Raw genomic sequence first — 19,851 nt, forward strand, 5'->3', positions numbered from 1 at the left:
TCTAGAGTCACTCCTGGCTCACCCTAATGGCGATATCTCGAAAAGGCGTCCACCTATAGACCTAATGCCCACTCCATCTTAAAATGATCAGTAACACCTTTCGTTTGATACCCATATCGTACAAACACATTCTAGAGTCACCCCTGGCCCACCCTAATGACGATACCTCGAAAAGGCGTCCACCTATAGACCTCATGCCCACTTCCTCTTAAAATGCTCAGTAGCACCTTTCGTTTGATACCCATTGTAGTATCCTTTTTTATTATTTATATTTTTATTAAGAATATTCACATATAAAGAGTATAACTTCTTGAAGGTAAAAATTGAATCCAACTGAAAATTTTTGAAAATTAAAATATCAAAATTGAAAATTAAAATATTGATGGAACATATTAAAATGAAATTTGTAAGTAACTTAAACACAAAGTTAAATAAAAATAAGAACCCTACATTACTCCACACATTCTAGAGTCACCCCTGGCCCACCCTAATGGCGACATTTCGAAAAGGCGTGCACCTATAGACCTAATGCCCACTCCCTCTTAAAATGCTCAGTAACACCTTTCATTTGATTCCCATATCGTACAACTTGAGACACCCCTGGTCCACCTTTATGGCGATATCTCGAAACGGCGTCCACCTATGGAACTAAGGATCACTGCTTTTCAAAATATTCATTAACAGCTTTCATTTGATACCCATATCGTACAAACATATTCTAGAGTCACCCCTGGTCCACCTTTATGGCGATTTCTCGAAAAGGCGTTCACCTATAGAACTAAAGCCCATTCCCTTTTAAAATACTCATTATCACCTTTCATTTGATACCCATATCGTACAAACACATTCTAGAGTCAGCCCTGGTCTACCTTTATGGCGATATCCCTAAATGGCGTCCATCCATAGAACTATGGCCTACTCTCTCTTAAAATACTCTTTAATACCTTCCATTTGATACACATGTCATACAACCACATTCCAGGGTTACCCTAGGTTCATTTTACTACATGGTGATTTTCCTTATTTTGTCTCCATAGCTCTCAACTGAGTATGTAATATTCGGTTACACCCGAACTTAGCCTTCCTTACTTGTTATATTCCAATTTAATATACTAAATATTTGCATACAAACATACGAACAAATATTTAATCTATGTGCATTGCCATAAATTTATAGAACTTGTACTTAAGTTCATACTCGTAGTTATTAAATATATCGCACACCTACTTAGATTAAAACAGCCATCAACTTGAAAAATTATAATGTTCAACAGAGGCAAAAAACCAGTCGACTTCACCAAATGCTCCAATGCAATTTCTAATTTTAAACAAACTCTCTCTGTGTGAGTAGTTAGACTAATATTTAAAAGAGTATATAGATCGATAGGTATTGACATGGAAAACCCGACATAATGCATAACTTCAAAATTTCAGTTTTTTGACTTAACTTATTATTGGTCTAGGTGTGCGATATGTAGGTATGTACAATGTAGCCTTATACATTTTCAATAACAAATGTCTCCATATGCATGTGCATGTGCATGTACTCACCTGTATATATGTATAACGACATGCATTGCTTCTCCATGCCATATTTCCCTTACCTCCACAAATATCAAAACCTGCTTTTTTGTTGCCACTATACATGGGCCCCGGTTCGATGTCCATCTGATATGTATCCATATTAGTTATCGGCGATAAGGATTCCATGCGTGGCAGATATTCTAAATCAATCATAATGCTTGGTTTTATTTGTGAGCACTTGCAGTTTATCACATGCGATTATTTATCACTAAAAGAAGATCAAATCATATAAATTAAGTTTTTCTCATATTAATTAACTATTCAAATAAATGCCTTTGTTGTTTGAATGATTTACGATTGAAAATATTTTAAATTCCACTTATAGATGAGGAACTTTCATACATGTTTCGGGTCCGTCCTCTTTAAATGCCTGTAAGAAAACGCAGAATTTATTGGTTAATGTGGAACAAGATAGATGCGGAGGAAGGAATCGGCTGATTGTGCCTTTTTTTATTTGATTTGACAGATTATAGGGTTTTGTTTAATAAAATTCTGAGTTAGGTTGTTTTTGGAACACATTGTTTTTAGGAAGTGCTAGTATCGCTAAACTCGGTAAAGTTGGAAACCCCAGAAACCGCTCTAAATAAATTGGCGTTCCTCAAAATGTCGAAATCTTATCATATTCCGTGGTTTCATAACTTTTTTATTATAACCAACGCATAGCTTATGCGGGCGTCTTTTTTGAATCAAATTGATCGGTGTTCAAAGGCGTAACGCAACATCATTTCTTTTTCTTTATCTTCTTGTAGCGATAAGGAAACTTCAAAAAGGTTTTGGAGAGTTTTATCGATTTTGATAGTACTTTGCCGGATATTGATGCTGTAAGTTACGGAAAATAGCACCATTGCGGGAAATATTTAAAGTGACCACATTGAACCTTTTTGGATATCCAACTGCCTCTTTCCGTGAGGAACTTGGCGCCGCCAAAGGTTCTTCTGGGCAGAATTCAGCAAGGGTAGGTGTGATTGAGAATTGTGTTGGAAAAGCCATAAATTGTGCAGGCAACTCCTTGATAGGGTTGCAGTTGAGTGCCCAACATCATGCCTTAAATACCCAATAGCATGCCTTGCAGGGTGGTATGTGAGCTGTGCCACATACAATTATATACATTTTGTTGAAAATCTACCCACCTCGGAAACTAAAACACAATTCTTTTGAAAACGACGGTAGCAAACGATTGAGGGCCTACAATTTGTTGCCCTGCACCTTAAATATTTTGTATCTTAATCATTTAAATCTGTCCGGCTGGTTGATATTATCGTGAAGGAAAAGCTGGCCGCATCGTAATCGAAGACTTGCCTTCGACGATATATATATTTAAATAGGACGATCGAAACATGTGACATTTACTAGGGGGTTTGATCGGTGACGGATTAGTGGTGGCAGAGAAATTGCGTTTGTTGTACATGCATGGGAATTAACTTCTCGCCACTATCCGAGTCAAATCAAATTTCTTCAATATAGTTACCCTAAATCTGTGTTCATGCACCGACGGAGAAGAGGGAGGGATTCAAGGGGTTGACAAGAGCAATACAAAGCTTTATAGCTTCAAAGCTTCGGCAACCCAATTGTCAACCTCACCTACGCGAGCGGAATCCTGTTACAAATATGAATGTATCATACATATATTTAGCAGGCGAGGCTCTGGCTACCACAAGTTCCTCATGGAACTAGGGGGTGGGGAAGGAGGGATGACCTAGAAGGTTTAATGTGGTCATATAAATCGTTCCCGAGTCGGGCTAGTACCTTAATGGTGCTTTCTTACCGGAACGTACCAGATCTATATCCGGCAAAGTACTATCAACATCGATAAGACTCCCCAAAGATGACACAACAATAACAGTGAAAATGGAAAACGCATTGTACGAGCGCTGTAAGGCTGCACCGCTATATAATAGACGGTATAGGCAAAGGAAGGGCATTTGACCTCACGGTCGAATAGTTCAGCCTCCACGACGATATTTCCCAAATGTCTAGAGCTTGATCGGCTTTGCCGACACTCATAACATGGTCATATTTCGATGATGCTGTAATAGATTGACAATGTATCTAAAATGTTTTAGATGTGCTGAAAATCCGAGGTTCCAAAATTAGTCCGTATGAAAACCTCATAGCAGCCAAAATGAACGTCCGGCTTTGAGCGGTTAATAGAAAAAAAAATAAATGTAAGGCGCGATAACCTCCGAAGAGATCTAAGGCCGAGCTTCTCTTCCAATTTGCGTTATGCTCCTCTTGATTTTCCCTACAAATTGGCCGGACGCAACTCAGCTCAGCCGACAATAAGAGATAAGAGCCATAATTGCGGGATGGATTGTTTTGTAACAAAGTCCCTGATTTTCAGTTTGGTTGTCAAACAAGTTCTCAGAACACTTCGAGATTTTTTAAGGATCTTTTCGAAACTACTTCGATGCGATTTTGGAGCAATTTGAGGATCACTTTTAGGAACCATTTCGAGACTATTTCGAAACAATTTAGTGACTGTTACATGATCGGTTTGAAGCTGTTTTCGGAACTAGGTCGATACTGTTTCAGAAAGATTTTAGGTATAACATTTACGAAAATTTCAAAATGATCCAGAAGTTATTCCGAAATGATACCTAAAACAATCCCGAAGTGTTCCTATAACAGTTTTAAATTGTTGCGAAATAGTGTGAAAACATACAGAAGCTGTCCTGAAATGAAACATAAACTAATTCCGATGTGATCCTGAAATTGATTGTTCAAAATACGTGTCGAAGAAATCTCGAAAATAGTCCCGAAGTACTCCTAAATGATCCTGTAACTGTACCGAAATGAGTATGAAATAGTCTCGAAATTAACCAGCAGTTGTCTCGAAAAGATATTATAAATCGCCCCAAGTGACCGCGAAACAGTTCCAAAATGGTTTTGAAATAGTTTAAAAACTATTCAGAAGTTTTCTCGAAACGATATATAAAATAATCCAGAAGTGATCCTAAAATTTTTCCAAACTGATTTCGAAATAATTCCGAACATATTTCTGAAGTGATCTAGACATGATCTTGTTACTATTCCGAAATGTCGCGAAATGATCCAGGCGTTGTCCCGAAAGGATATCTAAAATAGTCTCCAAGTGACCTCTTAACTGTTCCAAAATTGTTTTGAAATAGATTTGAAACTCTCCAGAAGTTTTCCCGAAACCATGCGTAGAAAAATTCAAAAATGATTCGGAATTTGTTTCAAATTGGTTACGAAATATTCTCGAAATAATTCGGAAAATTATGCTGAAGTGATGCTGATAGGATTCTATTACTTACTTACTTACTTAATTGGCGCTTAACCGTCTAAACGGTTATGGCCGTCCAACAAGGCGCGCCAGTCGCTCCTTCGCTCCGCCAACCGGCGCCAATTGGTCACACCAAGTGAGTTTAAATCGTTTTCCACCTGGTCCTTCCAACGGAGTGGGGGCCACCCTCTACCTCTGCTTCCATAGGCGGGTTCCGATAGAAACACTTTCTTGGCCGGAGCATCATCTTTCATTCGCATAACATGGCCTAGCCAACGCAGCCGCTGCGTTTTAATTCGCTGGACTATGTTGATGTCTGCGTATAGCACGTACAGCTCATCATTAAATCTTCTTCGGTACTCGCCATCGCCAACGCGTAGCGGTCCATAAATCTTTCGAAGAACTTTTCTCTCGAACACTCCCAAAGCCGCTTCATCTGCTGTTGTCATGGTCCATGCTTCTGCCCCATATAGCAGGACGGGTACGATAACTGACTTGTAGAGTATGATTTTCGTTCGCCGAGAGAGAACTTTACTTTTCAATTGCCTACCTAGTCCAAAGTAGCATTTATTGGCAAGATTGATTCTTCGCTGGATTTCAGTGCTGATGTCGTTGCTAGTGTTGATACTGGTTCCCAAATAAACGAAGTCTTTTACTATTTCGAAATTATGGCTGACAACAGTAGCGTGGTTGCCAAGACGGATATGCGCTGACTCTTTGCTCGATGACAGCAGGTACTTTGTTCTGTCCTCATTCACCATGAAACCCATCTTTACCGCTTCTTTTTCCAGTTTGGAGTAAGCAGAACTAACAGCGCGGGTGTTTAGGCCGATGATATCAATGTCATCAGCATATGCCAGTAATTGCACGCTTTTATAGTATATTGTTCCAGTGCGGTTAAGTTCTGCAGCTAAGATAATTTTCTCCAGCATCAAATTAAAGAAATCGCACGATGGGGGGGTCACCCTGTCTGAAACCTCGTTTAGTTTCGAACGGCTCGGAGAGGTCCTTCCCAATTCTGACTGAGCTGATGGTGTTGCTCAACGTCATTTTGCACAGCCGTATAAGTTTTGCAGGGAAACCAAATTCAGACATAGCGGCATATAGGCAGCTCCGTCTTGCTTCCCTTTTCAACTCACGATAGCGTTCACACACTCCTCTTGTCGCGCTCGCTTTTAACGTAGCCCTGTAGGCAGCGTCTTTTCTTTCGGTTGCAACGCAGCATTCTTCAGCACTCGACCAGTTGTTTTTTCGTGGCCACCGGTAACCAATTTTTTCCTCGGCGGCAGTACGAAGTGCTTTGGAGATATTCTCCCACTGCTCCTGTATTCCTTCAGGATGAGTTGTGCTCTCAGAGAGCAGGTGTGAGAGTCGAGTTGCGAAATCATTGGCAGTCTGTTGTGATTGAAGCTTTTCGACGTCTAGCTTTCCTTGTGTTTTTTTTCCTTGGTTTTAGCCGCGTTGAGGCGGGTGCGTATTTTGGCTGCAACGAGATAATGGTCCGAGTCGATGTTAGGTCCTCGGATCGTGCGCACATCTAAAACACTGGAGGCATGCCGTCCGTCTATCACAACGTGATCGATCTGAATGCGAGTTTTTCGATCAGGAGACAGCCATGTAGCTTGATGTATCTTTTTATGCATGAAGCTCGTGCTGGATATGACCATGTTTCGAGCACCGGCAAAGTCAATCAGCCTCAGTCCGTTAGGAGAAGTTTCATTGTGTAGGCTGAACTTTCCGACTGTAGGGCCAAAAACACCTTGTTTGCCCACCCTGGCGTTAAAGTCGCCAAGCACGACTTTTATATCATGACGGGGGCAGCGCTCGTATGTGCGTTCTAATTGCGCATGTGCGCAGATGAATGATATATTAAAAAATTTTGCTTTTATTCGGATAGCGGCGAGACGCTCGTCCACAGGCGTGAACGCCAGCACTTGGCGACAAAGTCTCTCTCCCACCACGAATCCGACGCCGAAACTGCGATTATTCGTATGGCCACTCCAATATATGTCACAATTTTTGATCTTCTTTCGTCCTTGCTTCGTCCAACGCATTTCTTGGATGGCGGTGATGTCAGATTTTGCTTTGACGAGGACATCAACTAGCCGGGCATCTGCACCAATCCCATTAAGGGAGCGGACGTTCCAGGTGCATGCCCTCAATTCATTGTCCTTCAAACGTTTGCCATGGTCGTCATCAATAGAGAGTGTATTTGTCCGAGGCTTGTTGTTATATTTCATTGGAGTATGGTTTTACGTGGCGGGTCCCAAGCCCAGCGCACAACCCGCTCAGCGGGGGTGAAAATATTACTTGGCACGTTTATATAGCGAGCCGCTTGCTCCAAGACGCCCGCTTGCAGCCGCACCTAGAGGTGTACAGACGCTGCCAATGAGATCTCCCCCGGCTAGCCCTTAAACCGATTATGTCAGAGTGGCCTAGCCAGGTTGTCGCCTTTTCACATTAGCTCACCGCTAAACGGATGTTTAGCGGCTACCCAGAGGATACTTGGCCGCAAGCGACCGGCAGTAGTGAGCTGCTTGAACCGCATGCAAAAGAATCGCTCTGGCCATTCCCAGGTGAATGGCGGTCAGAAGCTTTCCCCACTTTCGTGGACTTCTACACACGGCCCCACCCTATTACTATTCCGAAATGTCTTGAAATGATCCAGGAGTTGGCGTTAATTGGGCCCGAATTAGTCTCGAAGTGACTCGGAAAATAATCCAAGAGTGATCCTGGAATTGCATCAAAATAGTTTCGAAATGATCCTTAAAACTGCCGACTGTTCGTAGTGCAGCAGGATGGGGTTGTTAGCAGATTTTTGTAGTCGGTACGCATTACCACCCAAACTGACATTCATTTGGCGGAGGCTCTTTTGATCGGGATCTAGCCATTCCACCTAAATTATAAGGTATATGGTATTTGAACAACTGCAAATCGACCAGAAAATCAACTCATGTAAAAAGGTGTTTGAGAAGATGAGTTGGCAGAACATTTGCTATAAAAGTGAAAGGCTTTGACTGGGGGTCTAAGATTAACCAATTTAACTGAATAAGAACAAGCGTAGCTTTGGCACAAGCAACCGTAGATACTATTATGGCGAATTTTATCATCACTAAGCTGTTAGTAATAAAGGCACAACAACAATAAAACAAGCTGCCACTCTTGTACATGAACGAATCAATCATCATTTACACACATACATACTAGCAACGAAGAGATACTCACAAATACATGTAATCATCAGCCGAAGTAGTTACTCACACATACACCCGCATATGGTTATAAGATAAACATAAACTTCAAATATACATGTATATAGAATTTACCAAGTAGGAGATACAACAATTCTAGAAGGTGAAACGTCTAGAGCTTAGTAGAAATATGCAGACGAGGCAAAAAAGAGTATAAAAGCAGCGCAATCTGAGGCATGATTTGAACACGCTATTGGTTGTGAAGTATAATTGTGAAGTACTGCTCCCAAAGTAATTTAAATAAAGACCAGTTTGCAATACTCAATATTGGAGTGATTTATTGAACAGTTTAACGATTCGAACGTTAGCAAAGGTTTCAAATAAGTGGAATTTCCCAAAATTCCTTACAGTATGTACTGCTGAAGAATGAATCTATGCAAAGTAGTCAATTGGGAGAAGTTACACCACAGCAAAGGCATTGCTTTGGCTGAATGTCTTTATCAACAGTTAAATCATCGCAGACGTGCTAGTTCAAATCCCACTCCCGGATCATCGAAATAGCTGCCGCTTTGTACCTACTGATTTTGCGTTGTTTCAACTTTTTCCAAACTATAAAATTAACTGAATTAATTTATAAAGCCTCTTTGGAAAATCGGCTCAGCAAAACTTCGTTCGATTAACACGTTGCTTATAACCAAATTCATTATTTACATATTTCCAATGAAACTTCGCATATTAGATGTCCAAAATATAAATACCACGTAAGCTCATCAACGTTATTAAAATTCTCTTAGCAAAGTCTGTAAGCTTTTTTTTTGGGTCATATTTACTAATCACGTTGGTAGTAAAGAGTGGTTGCTTCAAACCAGAGCATCGGGGCTAATTTTTAGAGGAGGGGGTTTTTGGGTACTGTAGGTGGATGTATTTTTGGGCCACGAACTAGTTTCTATAAACATTCTGAACTCTTACACTTGCGTCCTCTTTCGTAAACCCTGAGCAATGTGCCCAACCTAACTACGTGATGTGGTAGGCAAGACGTTTACATCTCTGGATCACGGTAGAAAGAAAGGTGGTTATCGTGAACCATTTCGACATATTACGCTTAAGTCCCAAGCCTATACAGGTTGTTCACCAGAAGGTGCGTACATTCTTTTTGATCCCGAAAGCCAGACTGGTGCTTCGGGCTTAGAGCGCTATATACAAAATCATATACAAGCATGAGAACGTCCTGCAACCATTTTAAAGAGTATAATTTCGAGTATGGAAACTAACTAAACAAAGTGCAGTTTTGGAACCGGTGGATACAGCTGCGACTACAAGGCCTGACATAAAAGATATTATGGCCGTCCAAAAAAGCGCGCCTGTTGCTTCTTCGCTGGGTTAACTGGCGCTAATTGGTCACACCAAGGAATTTAAACCTTTTTCCACCTGGTCCTTCCAGCGAAGTGGGGGCCGCTCTCTTCCACTGCTTTCATAGCCAGGTTGCAATAAAAATTACATGGCCTAGCTAGCGTAGCCGCTGCGTTCTAATTCGCTAGACTATGTTAATGTCTGCGCAAAGCTTGTACAGATCATTAATAAATCTTCTTTGGTACTCACCAACGCGTAGAAGTCCGTAAATATTTCAAAGAACTTTTCTCTGGAACATCCCCAGAGCCGCTAGTCCTAAGGAGCATTTATTGGCAAGAGTGATTGCTCGCTGGATTTCAGAGCTGCTACTGTGGTTTGTATTAATACTGGTTTTCAGATAAACAAAGTCTTTTACATTTTTCGAAATTATGGCCGCCAATAGTGGCGTAGTTGTCAATGCGCAAATGAACTGACTCTTTGCCCGATGACAGCAGGTACTTTGTTTTCTCCTCATTAATCATCAAACCCACCTTTTCCGCTTCTTTTTCCAGTTTGTAGTAAGCCAAACTTACGACGCGGGGTAATTGCACGCTTTCATAGAATATTGTTACAGAGCGGTTAAGTTCTGCAGCTTGTTTCATTTCCTTCAGCATCAAATTAAAGAAATCGCACAATTCGGGATCAGCCTGTCTGAAACCTCGTTTAGTTTTGCACATCCGTATAAGTTCTAGGGGAAACCAATTTCGCACAATGCACTTGACATAACCTGGTATGCGATATTAAGAAGGCTGATTGCGCGATAGTCGGCACAGTTTGCAGGATCTCCTTTCTTGTAGACTTAGCAAAGGACACTTAGTTTCCGACGATATTTTGCAAAGAAGCTGATGCATGCGCCTTACCAAAAGGGACTGACGAACTTCACTTGCAGAAATTGGCAAAGTATGACGGATATACGACAACTGAGACGTCAATAGTACACAGCGAAGCAAACAGGAAATATGCTAGACACTACTCAATGTTAGCAGAAGAAGGCGTGACTGCGTTGGGACTTGCAGATGAATGGTTCTTTGGCGTTTTTATTGGCGAAGTAATCGTTTAAAGAAACGACTACAAAACTTTGCTTAACTAAGGCCCGGTTTGTCACTAATTAGTAGCTAAGCTCAAACTAAGTTTGCTTAAACTCTAGTCAAATTTGAACTCCAGTCGAACTAAAGAGCAGCATAGTTTAAGGCCGCCTTTACGGTAAGCTTTTTTTACGGCAACATTGGTTTTTTATCATCTAGATAATTTGAAGATACGGCAACAGCTGGATTTTGCTTACCCAACAAACACGGAAAAGGTATTTCTGCACCCTTAGAGAAATATATATCTAGTTCTAGAGTGAATATCCAACATCAATCTCTAATTATTCTTAAACCTGATAATTAATTAGATTAGTTGAGCTGAAAGGCCGCGGTTAATGAACAAAACTTCCTTTTGGTTTGTTTTATATTCATAAATTTTAATTTTGGTCGATATTTCGACTTCAATCTGAAGTCATCATCAGGGACATATGGACATGTATGATCGACTGTATGTGTCCCTGATGATGACTTCAGATTGAAGTCGAAATATCGACCAAAATTAAAATTTATGAATATAAAACAAACCAAAAGGAAGTTTTATTCATTAACCGCGGCCTTTCATCTCAACTAATCTAATTAATTGCAACATTCAAGGCTACTAAATTTTATCAAAATAAACCTGATAATTCTAAAGTTGATATCCAACATAATTCTCCAATCACTATCAAACCTTGGGTAAAATTTATAGTTCTCGCGTTGATTTTCAACGTCATCTTTTGAGAGATTTTGAAAAGTTTATAGTTTTCAAATAAACGTCCAGCAGATTTCTCCAGTTGATATCCTAAGTTGGATATCGAGTTGAGTTAGAGTTGAAAATAAATCTTCTCCAAGATGGTACCACCAAAGCCCACAGCTGTTTAGTATGAGAAACAAGTACCTTATTGGTTGTAGTAATGAAGCGGTATACATTTGAAATAAACTATACATATTTTATTTTATTTTATAAAAATAAAATACTGTAGTATTGGAATCTTACATTTGAGTCCAATTACAGAACCATAGTGAAAACTTTTTTTTTTCAACATAAGTAACAGCTTGCTCTATAAAAATTCCCCTTTGATGAGAACGCTGTGATTCTCAAGTTAAGCCACTGTTTTTAAACAGCTCTTCCGATTTTAGAAGTATGCTAGTTATCAACATGAGCTATTATGGTATTCAAGCCCAAATTCTTGTTGGATATATTCGACGCCATTGCGAATGAACGCAAATAACTGATAGGTAAACTAAAGTTTAAATCTGCCATATAGGCCGGCTTAAGCTCAGTTTAAACTTCAGTTAAAGCACACTGTAAAACTGCAGAATAAATAAAAGCGTTTTGACCACTTACCCGTGACGACTGTATTCGTTGTCCGAATAACACGGCCTATATAAATGAAAACTTAGGTTCTCAAAATAGGACACATGTTATTAGCTTAGAGCTCTAAATTATTCAAATTGTTTATTTTAAGTAATAAAAAATTTAAAGTTTCCTTAGGGAAGCGTTGAACCCTAAAGCCTCATACCTGCGTTCGCCAGCTTATAAAATCATGTAGACCTAGTACCTACTAATATAAAATTCAAGCATGTATATTCAAATTAGACAAAAATATACTACATACAAATAAATTTTGATCACAGATTCTAATTTAAATATCCACTTATTAGCATCCGAAGTTGGTCTAAATATGTATGGCTTGTATTTATAGTTGAAACAAATCTGGTTGGACTGGTTGATGTTATTTTTATCAAAGCTTTCTATATACTAATACATACATATCTAGTATAATTTTAATTATTCTTTGTATAGCTTTTGCACTGGTCACTTTATTTATAAAAAACGGGGACACGGGGTTTAAGTAAATACATATATATTTTTTTTGTTTATTTTCACGTTTTTTTTAAGTGCATAAAAAGATCAACCACTGATCAAAGAAAATGAAACTAAATTGATTAGGTCGTTACCAAAGCGAGACCCAAACGCAGGGGTGCCTCTGAAAAGTAATAAGATATAGCAATATGTCCCGACAATCCTGCCTAGCGTGTTGTACAAAAACTGAAACTTAGAGTTAATTAGCTCATGGAATTTAACAGAGCTGTTTCAGACCTGTTTAACGCCGGTGAAGGCCAGCGCTAAGAAAATAGTATGTCTATTCGGCTGTGTGAAGCTGGCACCCTTAATTCGAGATTTCCAATAAATACTATTTGGTCTGTCTGCAAAAGTATATATCAGAACATCCCACCATTTTTTGTTAACCCAAGGGGAAAAAAATTATTGTAAAAATAGTTTACAAGTTGAAAACTAAAAAAAAAAAATTTGTAATTTTACTTTTTACACTGTTGTTCATTTGCTAAGGTTAGCCCACCCTTGAACAAAAATTATGGGGGAAAAAATCTTCAAGCTGGGTGATTGTTCGTTTTCTCAAAGTTATAACAGAATAGCCCATCCCTTTTTTCGCTAGCCCTTAGAAACAAAATTTTCGTAAACAAATTTTTCTTGTTAAAAAAATTCCAAAATCAAAAAAATTTAAAATGATTGTTTTCCCATTATGGTTCGTTCGCATTTTTTTAATTTTTGGCGGTTTTCCAACTCTTTAATTTGTTCACTATACTTTTTTTTCCAAGGTGGGATAACGAAAAATAGGATGGGCTGTTGTGGGCAAACGACCACATGGTTTTTATTACAAAGTCGTATTTTGGGGTTCCAGCTTCACACAACCTGCTTATTCCATCTTCTGGCTGAATTTAAAGCTGATTTAAGCAGAAAGGAAAGGAGGTTTCTGTATGCTACCGCTGAATTTGAGTTGACATTGCGTAACGCCATCGGGTCTGTGAGATGTGAAGAAGCTATTAGGAACCGAACGTATCTTATAACAGAATAAGACCCACTTGCAGAACGGCAAATTTACTTTTTAACTCGGAATTAACCTGACATGAGCGGTTAAACTATAGCTCATCGCGATAGTTTTTTTAAATTACACGATCCTTGCGCCACCTAGCGCAGTTTTGAGTTTCTGAAGTACGTTTCAAGTTTCAATACTCTAACTTCACGGGAAACAAATGCAAACACTGCTTTGAACTGGTACAGTCGTAAGTGGTTCTGAGTTTGTCGTAACCCCTTCATATACGATATATGATATAAATACATAAAGGTCAGACTGAAGCTGTAGTCATTGGTGCCGTTTGTCGTATCGCTTGAGTCGTATCTCTAACGTAATCAGCTGTTTATCGTTACGAGGGTAAACTAAAAACCAATTGGTTGGCTACGATACGGTTACGACCTTAGTGGCACCAATAATCGATTGCATTGATTCTCATAAGGTTGGTCGAATCAGCTGTTATAAGGTTACCGATACGGTTACCGATAAAGCACCAATGTCTGCAGTTTTAAGCGCTGTTGATACAAGTATGCCTGACAATTGTCCCGCCCTGCATCCGATTAGCACCAGTTCAGAGCTAGTCATTAAAGGTCTGATGCGAAACTGTTCTTTTGCACGACTGTCTCCCATTTTCTTTGCAGGTTGTGACTACAATGTTTCGGCTCAAGAAAAATTTATTTTGGTGCTCGATATTATGTACCCTTTTTTATACCTTTCATGAAAATGAAATGGTATATTAATTTCGTCACAAAACCCAAAATTGTAAGTCCTTAAAGGAAAATAGATAGACCCACCATTAAGTATACCGAAATAATCAGGTGGAAGAGCTGAGTTGATTTAGCCATGTCCGTCTGTCCGTCTGTCCGTCTGTCTGTTTGTATGCAAACTAGTCCCTCAATTTTTGAGATATCTTGATAAAATTTGGTGAGCTGGTGTATTTGGGTGTCCGATTAGACATTTGTCGGAACCGGCCGGATCGGACCACTATAGTATATATCCTCCATACAACCGATTTTTCAGAAAAAGAGGATTTTTGTAATATCTCACTCAATTTAACAGATTGAAGCTTCAAACTTCACCATATAATTTCGTATATTGCACATATTGTTGCCTGAAAAAATTGATGAGATCGGTCGTATATATAGTATATATCCCCCACAACCGATTGTTCAGATAAGAAACTTTTCGTAATTGCTGCCTTATTTTAAGAGCTAGAGGCTTCAAATTTCAACGAATGCTTACGTATATAGCACATATTGTTGTCTGAAAAAATCATACAGGTCGGTGGTATAAATAAATAAATAAATGTAAGGCGCGATAACCTCCGAAGAAATCTAAGGCCGAGCTTCTCTTCCAATTTGCGTCGTGCTCCTCTTGATTTTTCCCTACAAATTGGCCGGACGGGACCTACATGTTTTATGCCGACTCCGAACGGCATCTGCAAGGCAGATGAGTTTTCACTGAGAGCTTTACATGGCAGAAATACAATCGGAGCGCTTACCAGACACTGCCGAGGGGCGACCCCGCTTAGAAAAATTGTCTTCTAATTGAAAAATCTTATTTCTAAAATTTTGATGTTGCTTTGCCCGGGAGTTGAACCCAGGGCATACGGTGTGATAGGCGGAGCACGCTACCATCACACCACGGTGGCAGTATATATATAGTATATATACATATTTTCGCAATTTTAGCCCCATTTTAACAGCTAGAAGCTTCAAATTTCACCGAATGCTTACGTATATGGCATATATTGTTGTCTGAAAAAATCATAGAGATCGGTGATATATATAATATATATATGATGGTATATATAGTGTATATATATATAGTATATATATATAGTATATATATATAGTATATATATATTTTTTTTTGCGATTTCGGTCCCATTTTAACAGCTAGAAGCTTCAAATTTCACCAAATGCTTACGTGTATAGTGTTGAAAACCTACTGTAGTTGAGAACTACGCATGTGATATTTAAGTTTTCTCTTTCAACAACAATACCTTTGAGTTTCATGTATTTGAAAAATTTTCTGAAGTATTTGATGTAATTTTTTCTATCTTGAATAAATCAACGAATTGTTAAGACGTATAAACGTTTAATTCAAGTATTTTATTTTACATCGGGCTTCCTGCAGAAATAAAGTTTCAGCAGGTTATGGGCCCAGAATCCGTGTCGGTGTAAAATTGAAATAAAATATTCGTATATATTCGCGTTTGTCGCATAGTTTCAAGAGTCCGTGTCGGTGTAAAATTTAAATAAAATATTCGTATATATTCGCGTTTGTCGCATAGTCTCGTTGATTTAAAAATGGGTTCGCTATACCAGATTGAAAAATTAGACGATACAAATTACGACACGTGGTGCATTCAGATGCAGTGTGTCCTTGTACATGCGGAGATTTGGACCGTGGTAAACGGCGATTTTGCAAAGCCAGACGATGCCGAATTATTGGTTAAATGGAAAGCCGAAAATGAAAAAGCCTTGGCTACGATGATGCTGTGTGTAAAGCCATCACAATTAGGTTATCTTAAAAACTGTACCAATGCCTCCGAAGCATGGCAAAAGTTAAAATGTGTATATAAGCCAAGTGGACCAATAAGAAAGGTGACATTATATAAAAAACTTTTGAATCTCAGTATGTCTGAAGGTACATCAATGGTACACCATATTCAAGAGTTTATGAATGTATCTGAAAAATTAGCAGAAGTAGGCATAGATTTGAACGAGGAACTTTTAGTTATTATATTGCTATCTAGTTTGCCTGGAAATTTTGAAAATTTTGTTATAGCAATAGAAACTCGTGATTCTTTTCCAACGTTTGAAGTTTTGAAGGCAAAGCTGTTAGAGGAGTTTGACAGGCAGAATCAAAAGGAGAAGGGCAATGGAGTTGTAGCCAATCAGCAAGTTTTTCTCGCAAATTCTAAAGGAGAAAGCAAATCGGGAAAGAAACAATTTAACGGCAAGTGCTTCAACTGTGGCAAGCGTGGACATATGGCGTCGAAGTGTAGAGCGCCGAAAAAGACTAGAAACGAGCAGAAAGAGCAGTGTTCATTTGCAACATTAGCAGCAGCAGATGTCACAGGTTTCAGCAGAACATCATGGTGTCTCGATAGCGGTGCCTCCACTCATATATGTAGTGAGCGAAATATGTTCGTTTCTCTCAGAGAAAGTAAAGAGAGAGTGATATTGGCGACGGAAACTTATGTGGAAGCTGAGGGAATAGGCAGCGTTGAAATAAATGGAAATTGTAAAATTATTTTAAAAGATGTATTGTTTGTACCAACAATGATTGGAAATTTTATATCTGTTGGAAAAGCTATAAGTAATGGTGTAAGTGTAACATTTACAAATGATTGTGCTATCCTAAAGAAACAATGCGGCTACATTTTGTTAAAAGCTGAAAAGAAAAACAATTTATACATTTTTGACGTAAATACTCGAATTAAAGCACATTCATGTTTTAGTGCAGCCGAAGAGAATGCAATGATTTGGCATAAGCGTTATGGGCATTTGAACTTTCAAAGTCTAGGAGAGTTGTCCAATCGAAAAATTGTCAATGGGTTGGATTTGAAAAGTATGCCAAAAAATATAAATTGTGACGTTTGCATGAAAGCTAAAATATGTGCGCGGCCATTTCCAAAGAACAGCGAGCATTCTTCGGTAAATTTGTTAGATTTAATTCATTCTGATGTGTGTGGCCCTATGCCCACTGTGTCTCTTGGTGGCGCACGTTATTTTGCCACTTTCATAGATGATAAGTCCAAGCGCATATTTGTTTATTTTTTGAAATCAAAAAATGAAGTATTTGAAAAATTCAAAACGTTTAAAAGCCTCGTAGAATGTCAAACAGAGAGAAGAATAAAAGTTCTCAGGAGTGACAATGGGACAGAGTACATAAATCGTGAGTTTGACGATTTTTTGAGTGCATGCGGCATACAGAGGCAGCTAACCGTTCCTTACACTCCTCAGCAAAACGGAGTTGCAGAAAGAGCGAACAGGACGATTGTTGAAATGGCTCGAAGTATGCTTATACAAGCTGGCTTATGCGAATCTCTTTGGGCAGAAGCAGTTGCAACAGCTGTATACATACGGAACAGATCGGTTACAAAGCAGTTAGGTGATAAAACTCCATACGAGATGTGGGCGGGGTTCAAGCCCAATGTTAAACATTTCCGAATTTTTGGTGCAAAATCATTTGGACTCGATAAGAGTCAGCACAAAAAGTTTAATGAAAGAGGCAAAGAGTATACGTTTGTGGGATATTCCTTGACAGCAAAAGCATATCGGCTTTACGATTTTGAACAGAGACGAGTAGTAGAAAAACGCGATATAATTTTCGATGAAGGTGTATTGGGCAATGCAGGGAACGCACAACTGAAAGAGATAGATAGAGATCACGTATTAGTTGAAGTAAATGGAGCAAAGAACAATGGGCAAAATGAGGAAACAACGTTGAGTTCTGAAGAGAAAATAGTGGCACATGAGGCTCATTTTGAGGAGGAGCAATATGAAACAGCATCAGACAAATCAGATAGTCAAGCAAGTGCTGAAGAAAATGAAGACCAAGATGAATACGATAATCGTAGTGTCAGCGAGACAACTACTTATGCGAAACGCGGAAGGGGAAACCAAAAGTGCTGCGCACAGGCAATCCTGGTCGGCCACGTAAAGAGTACCACTTAGTGAATTTGGCTGAAAGAGATACTATCACAATCCCACGCACGGTATCAGAAGCCTTATCAAGTGATGAAAGTCAAGAATGGAAACAAGCGATGGAAAAAGAGTATGACTCTCTTATAAATAAAGGAACGTGGGTTTTAGTTGATTTGCCAGAAGGCAAACGAAAGATTGGATGCAAATGGGTTTTCAATTTGAAACGTGACCAACATGGCAATATTGAGCGTTACAAAGCAAGACTGGTTGCTAAAGGGTGCAGTCAGCAGTATGGTGTAGACTACCTCGAAACATTTTCGCCTGTTGTACGTTATGCAACCATACGTATGTTATTTGCATTAGCCGCGAAGCTAGAGCTGCATATGCATCAGCTAGATGTCTCAACCGCGTATCTCAATAGTGACTTAGAGGATGAGGTTTTCATGGCGCAACCTGAGAGGTTCGTAAGTTCGAGTCACCCTAATCGAGTCTTAAAGCTAAACAAAGCTATTTATGGACTAAAGCAGTCAGGCCGGGAATGGAATCATAAGTTGGATTCTATTTTGAAAAGTTTTGGTTTTGAAAGCTGCAAAACGGAACCGTGTTTGTACAAAAAGAATGAAGGCAATAAATACAATTTGATAGCAGTTTACGTCGATGATATAATTGTTGCATGTTCGAGTGAGACAGATCTAGTGATGATAAAGAGAAAAATAGCAGAGAGTTTTGATATAGTTGACAAAGGCAGAGTTCATCATTTTCTTGGTATGGAGATTGAGCGCGTTGACAGCGTTGGTGCTATCTCTGTTGGGCATACAAATAATGTGCAAGACTTATTAAAACTTTATGGCATGGAGCAATGCCGAGGGGCTTCTACGCCACTAGATCCTGGTTTCACAACTAAATGTTGTATAGATGAGTGCGAGAGAGTAGACACTACAAAATACCAATCCCTTATCGGTATGTTGATGTATCTGGCTGTAACAACTAGACCAGATATTCTACATTCGGTTAGCAAATTGGCACAACGTAACCAAGAACCTCATATTGAACACGAGAAAGCGGCAAAGCATATTTTAAGGTACCTTTCGGTAACTAAAAACTTAAAGCTTCATTTCAGAAAGACTGGCAAGCAAGCTGAAGGTTTCGTTGACGCAGATTGGGGTAGTAGTGTAGAGGACAGGAGGTCATATACTGGTTATGTTTTCAAACTAGCAGGGTGTGCATTTTCTTGGGAGAGCAAAAAACAAACTTCAGTTGCATTAAGTAGCACAGAAGCGGAATATATGGCGCTTTCAGCAGCTGCGAAAGAGGCTGTGTACTTGAAAAAATTACTATGCGAAGTGAATTTTTACAGAGGCGAAGGTCCATTTACAGTATATGGCGATAATTTGAGTTCACATCAATTGGCAAAGAATCCGGTTTATCATAATCGGAGCAAACATATTGATATTAGGTATCACTACATAAGAGAAGTAGTTAAGAGTAATATTGTGAATTTAAAATATTTGAGTACAGATAATATGCCAGCTGATATAATGACCAAGAACCTTTGTAAAACGAAACATATTAGGGGGACTCATGTAACCGTATAAATTCCTTATAAAGTGTGTAAACGTATAAATTTATCTAGTGCGTAAACGAACTGTCAAATTTTGTATGAAAAATCATTTACACAATTTGTATAAATTTACGCGCACATTTCATTGTGTAAACGCGGTAAACTCAAAGGAATGCAACCTTGCAGACATTACAGCAGGCATTTTCATCAGAAATCTCCAACATTAGCAAGTCATTTACAAGAATATCTTAGTACAGACGTTTCAGTTTTGCTTTTTCACTTAA

The 19,851-nt window shown here is 39.0% G+C and overlaps 1 protein-coding gene across 13 annotated transcripts in view; it reads right to left on the bottom strand.

The window, feature by feature from the left end:
- The window catches only part of cnc (cap-n-collar), a 332,362-nt gene that overhangs the window by 292,465 nt on the left and 20,046 nt on the right, over window positions 1-19,851 (bottom strand). For 9 of the 13 annotated variants that reach the window (XM_067762112.1, XM_067762111.1, XM_067762118.1 and 6 more), the window contains exons 3-4: window positions 1,858-1,954; window positions 1,552-1,792 (exon numbers count right to left, since the gene is read on the bottom strand). In XM_067762112.1, the coding sequence (XP_067618213.1) occupies window positions 1,552-1,737 (186 nt within the window). In that variant the 5' untranslated portion in view covers window positions 1,738-1,792; window positions 1,858-1,954. Of the gene's footprint in view, window positions 1-1,551; window positions 1,793-1,857; window positions 1,955-19,851 lie in introns of those variants that run through there. The other 4 variants (XM_067762116.1, XM_067762091.1, XM_067762106.1 and 1 more) reach the window with 4 other exon arrangements.

The sequence above is a fragment of the Eurosta solidaginis genome, chromosome 1 (assembly GCF_040869045.1).
Source record: "Eurosta solidaginis isolate ZX-2024a chromosome 1, ASM4086904v1, whole genome shotgun sequence".
Taxonomy (NCBI): domain Eukaryota; kingdom Metazoa; phylum Arthropoda; class Insecta; order Diptera; family Tephritidae; genus Eurosta; species Eurosta solidaginis.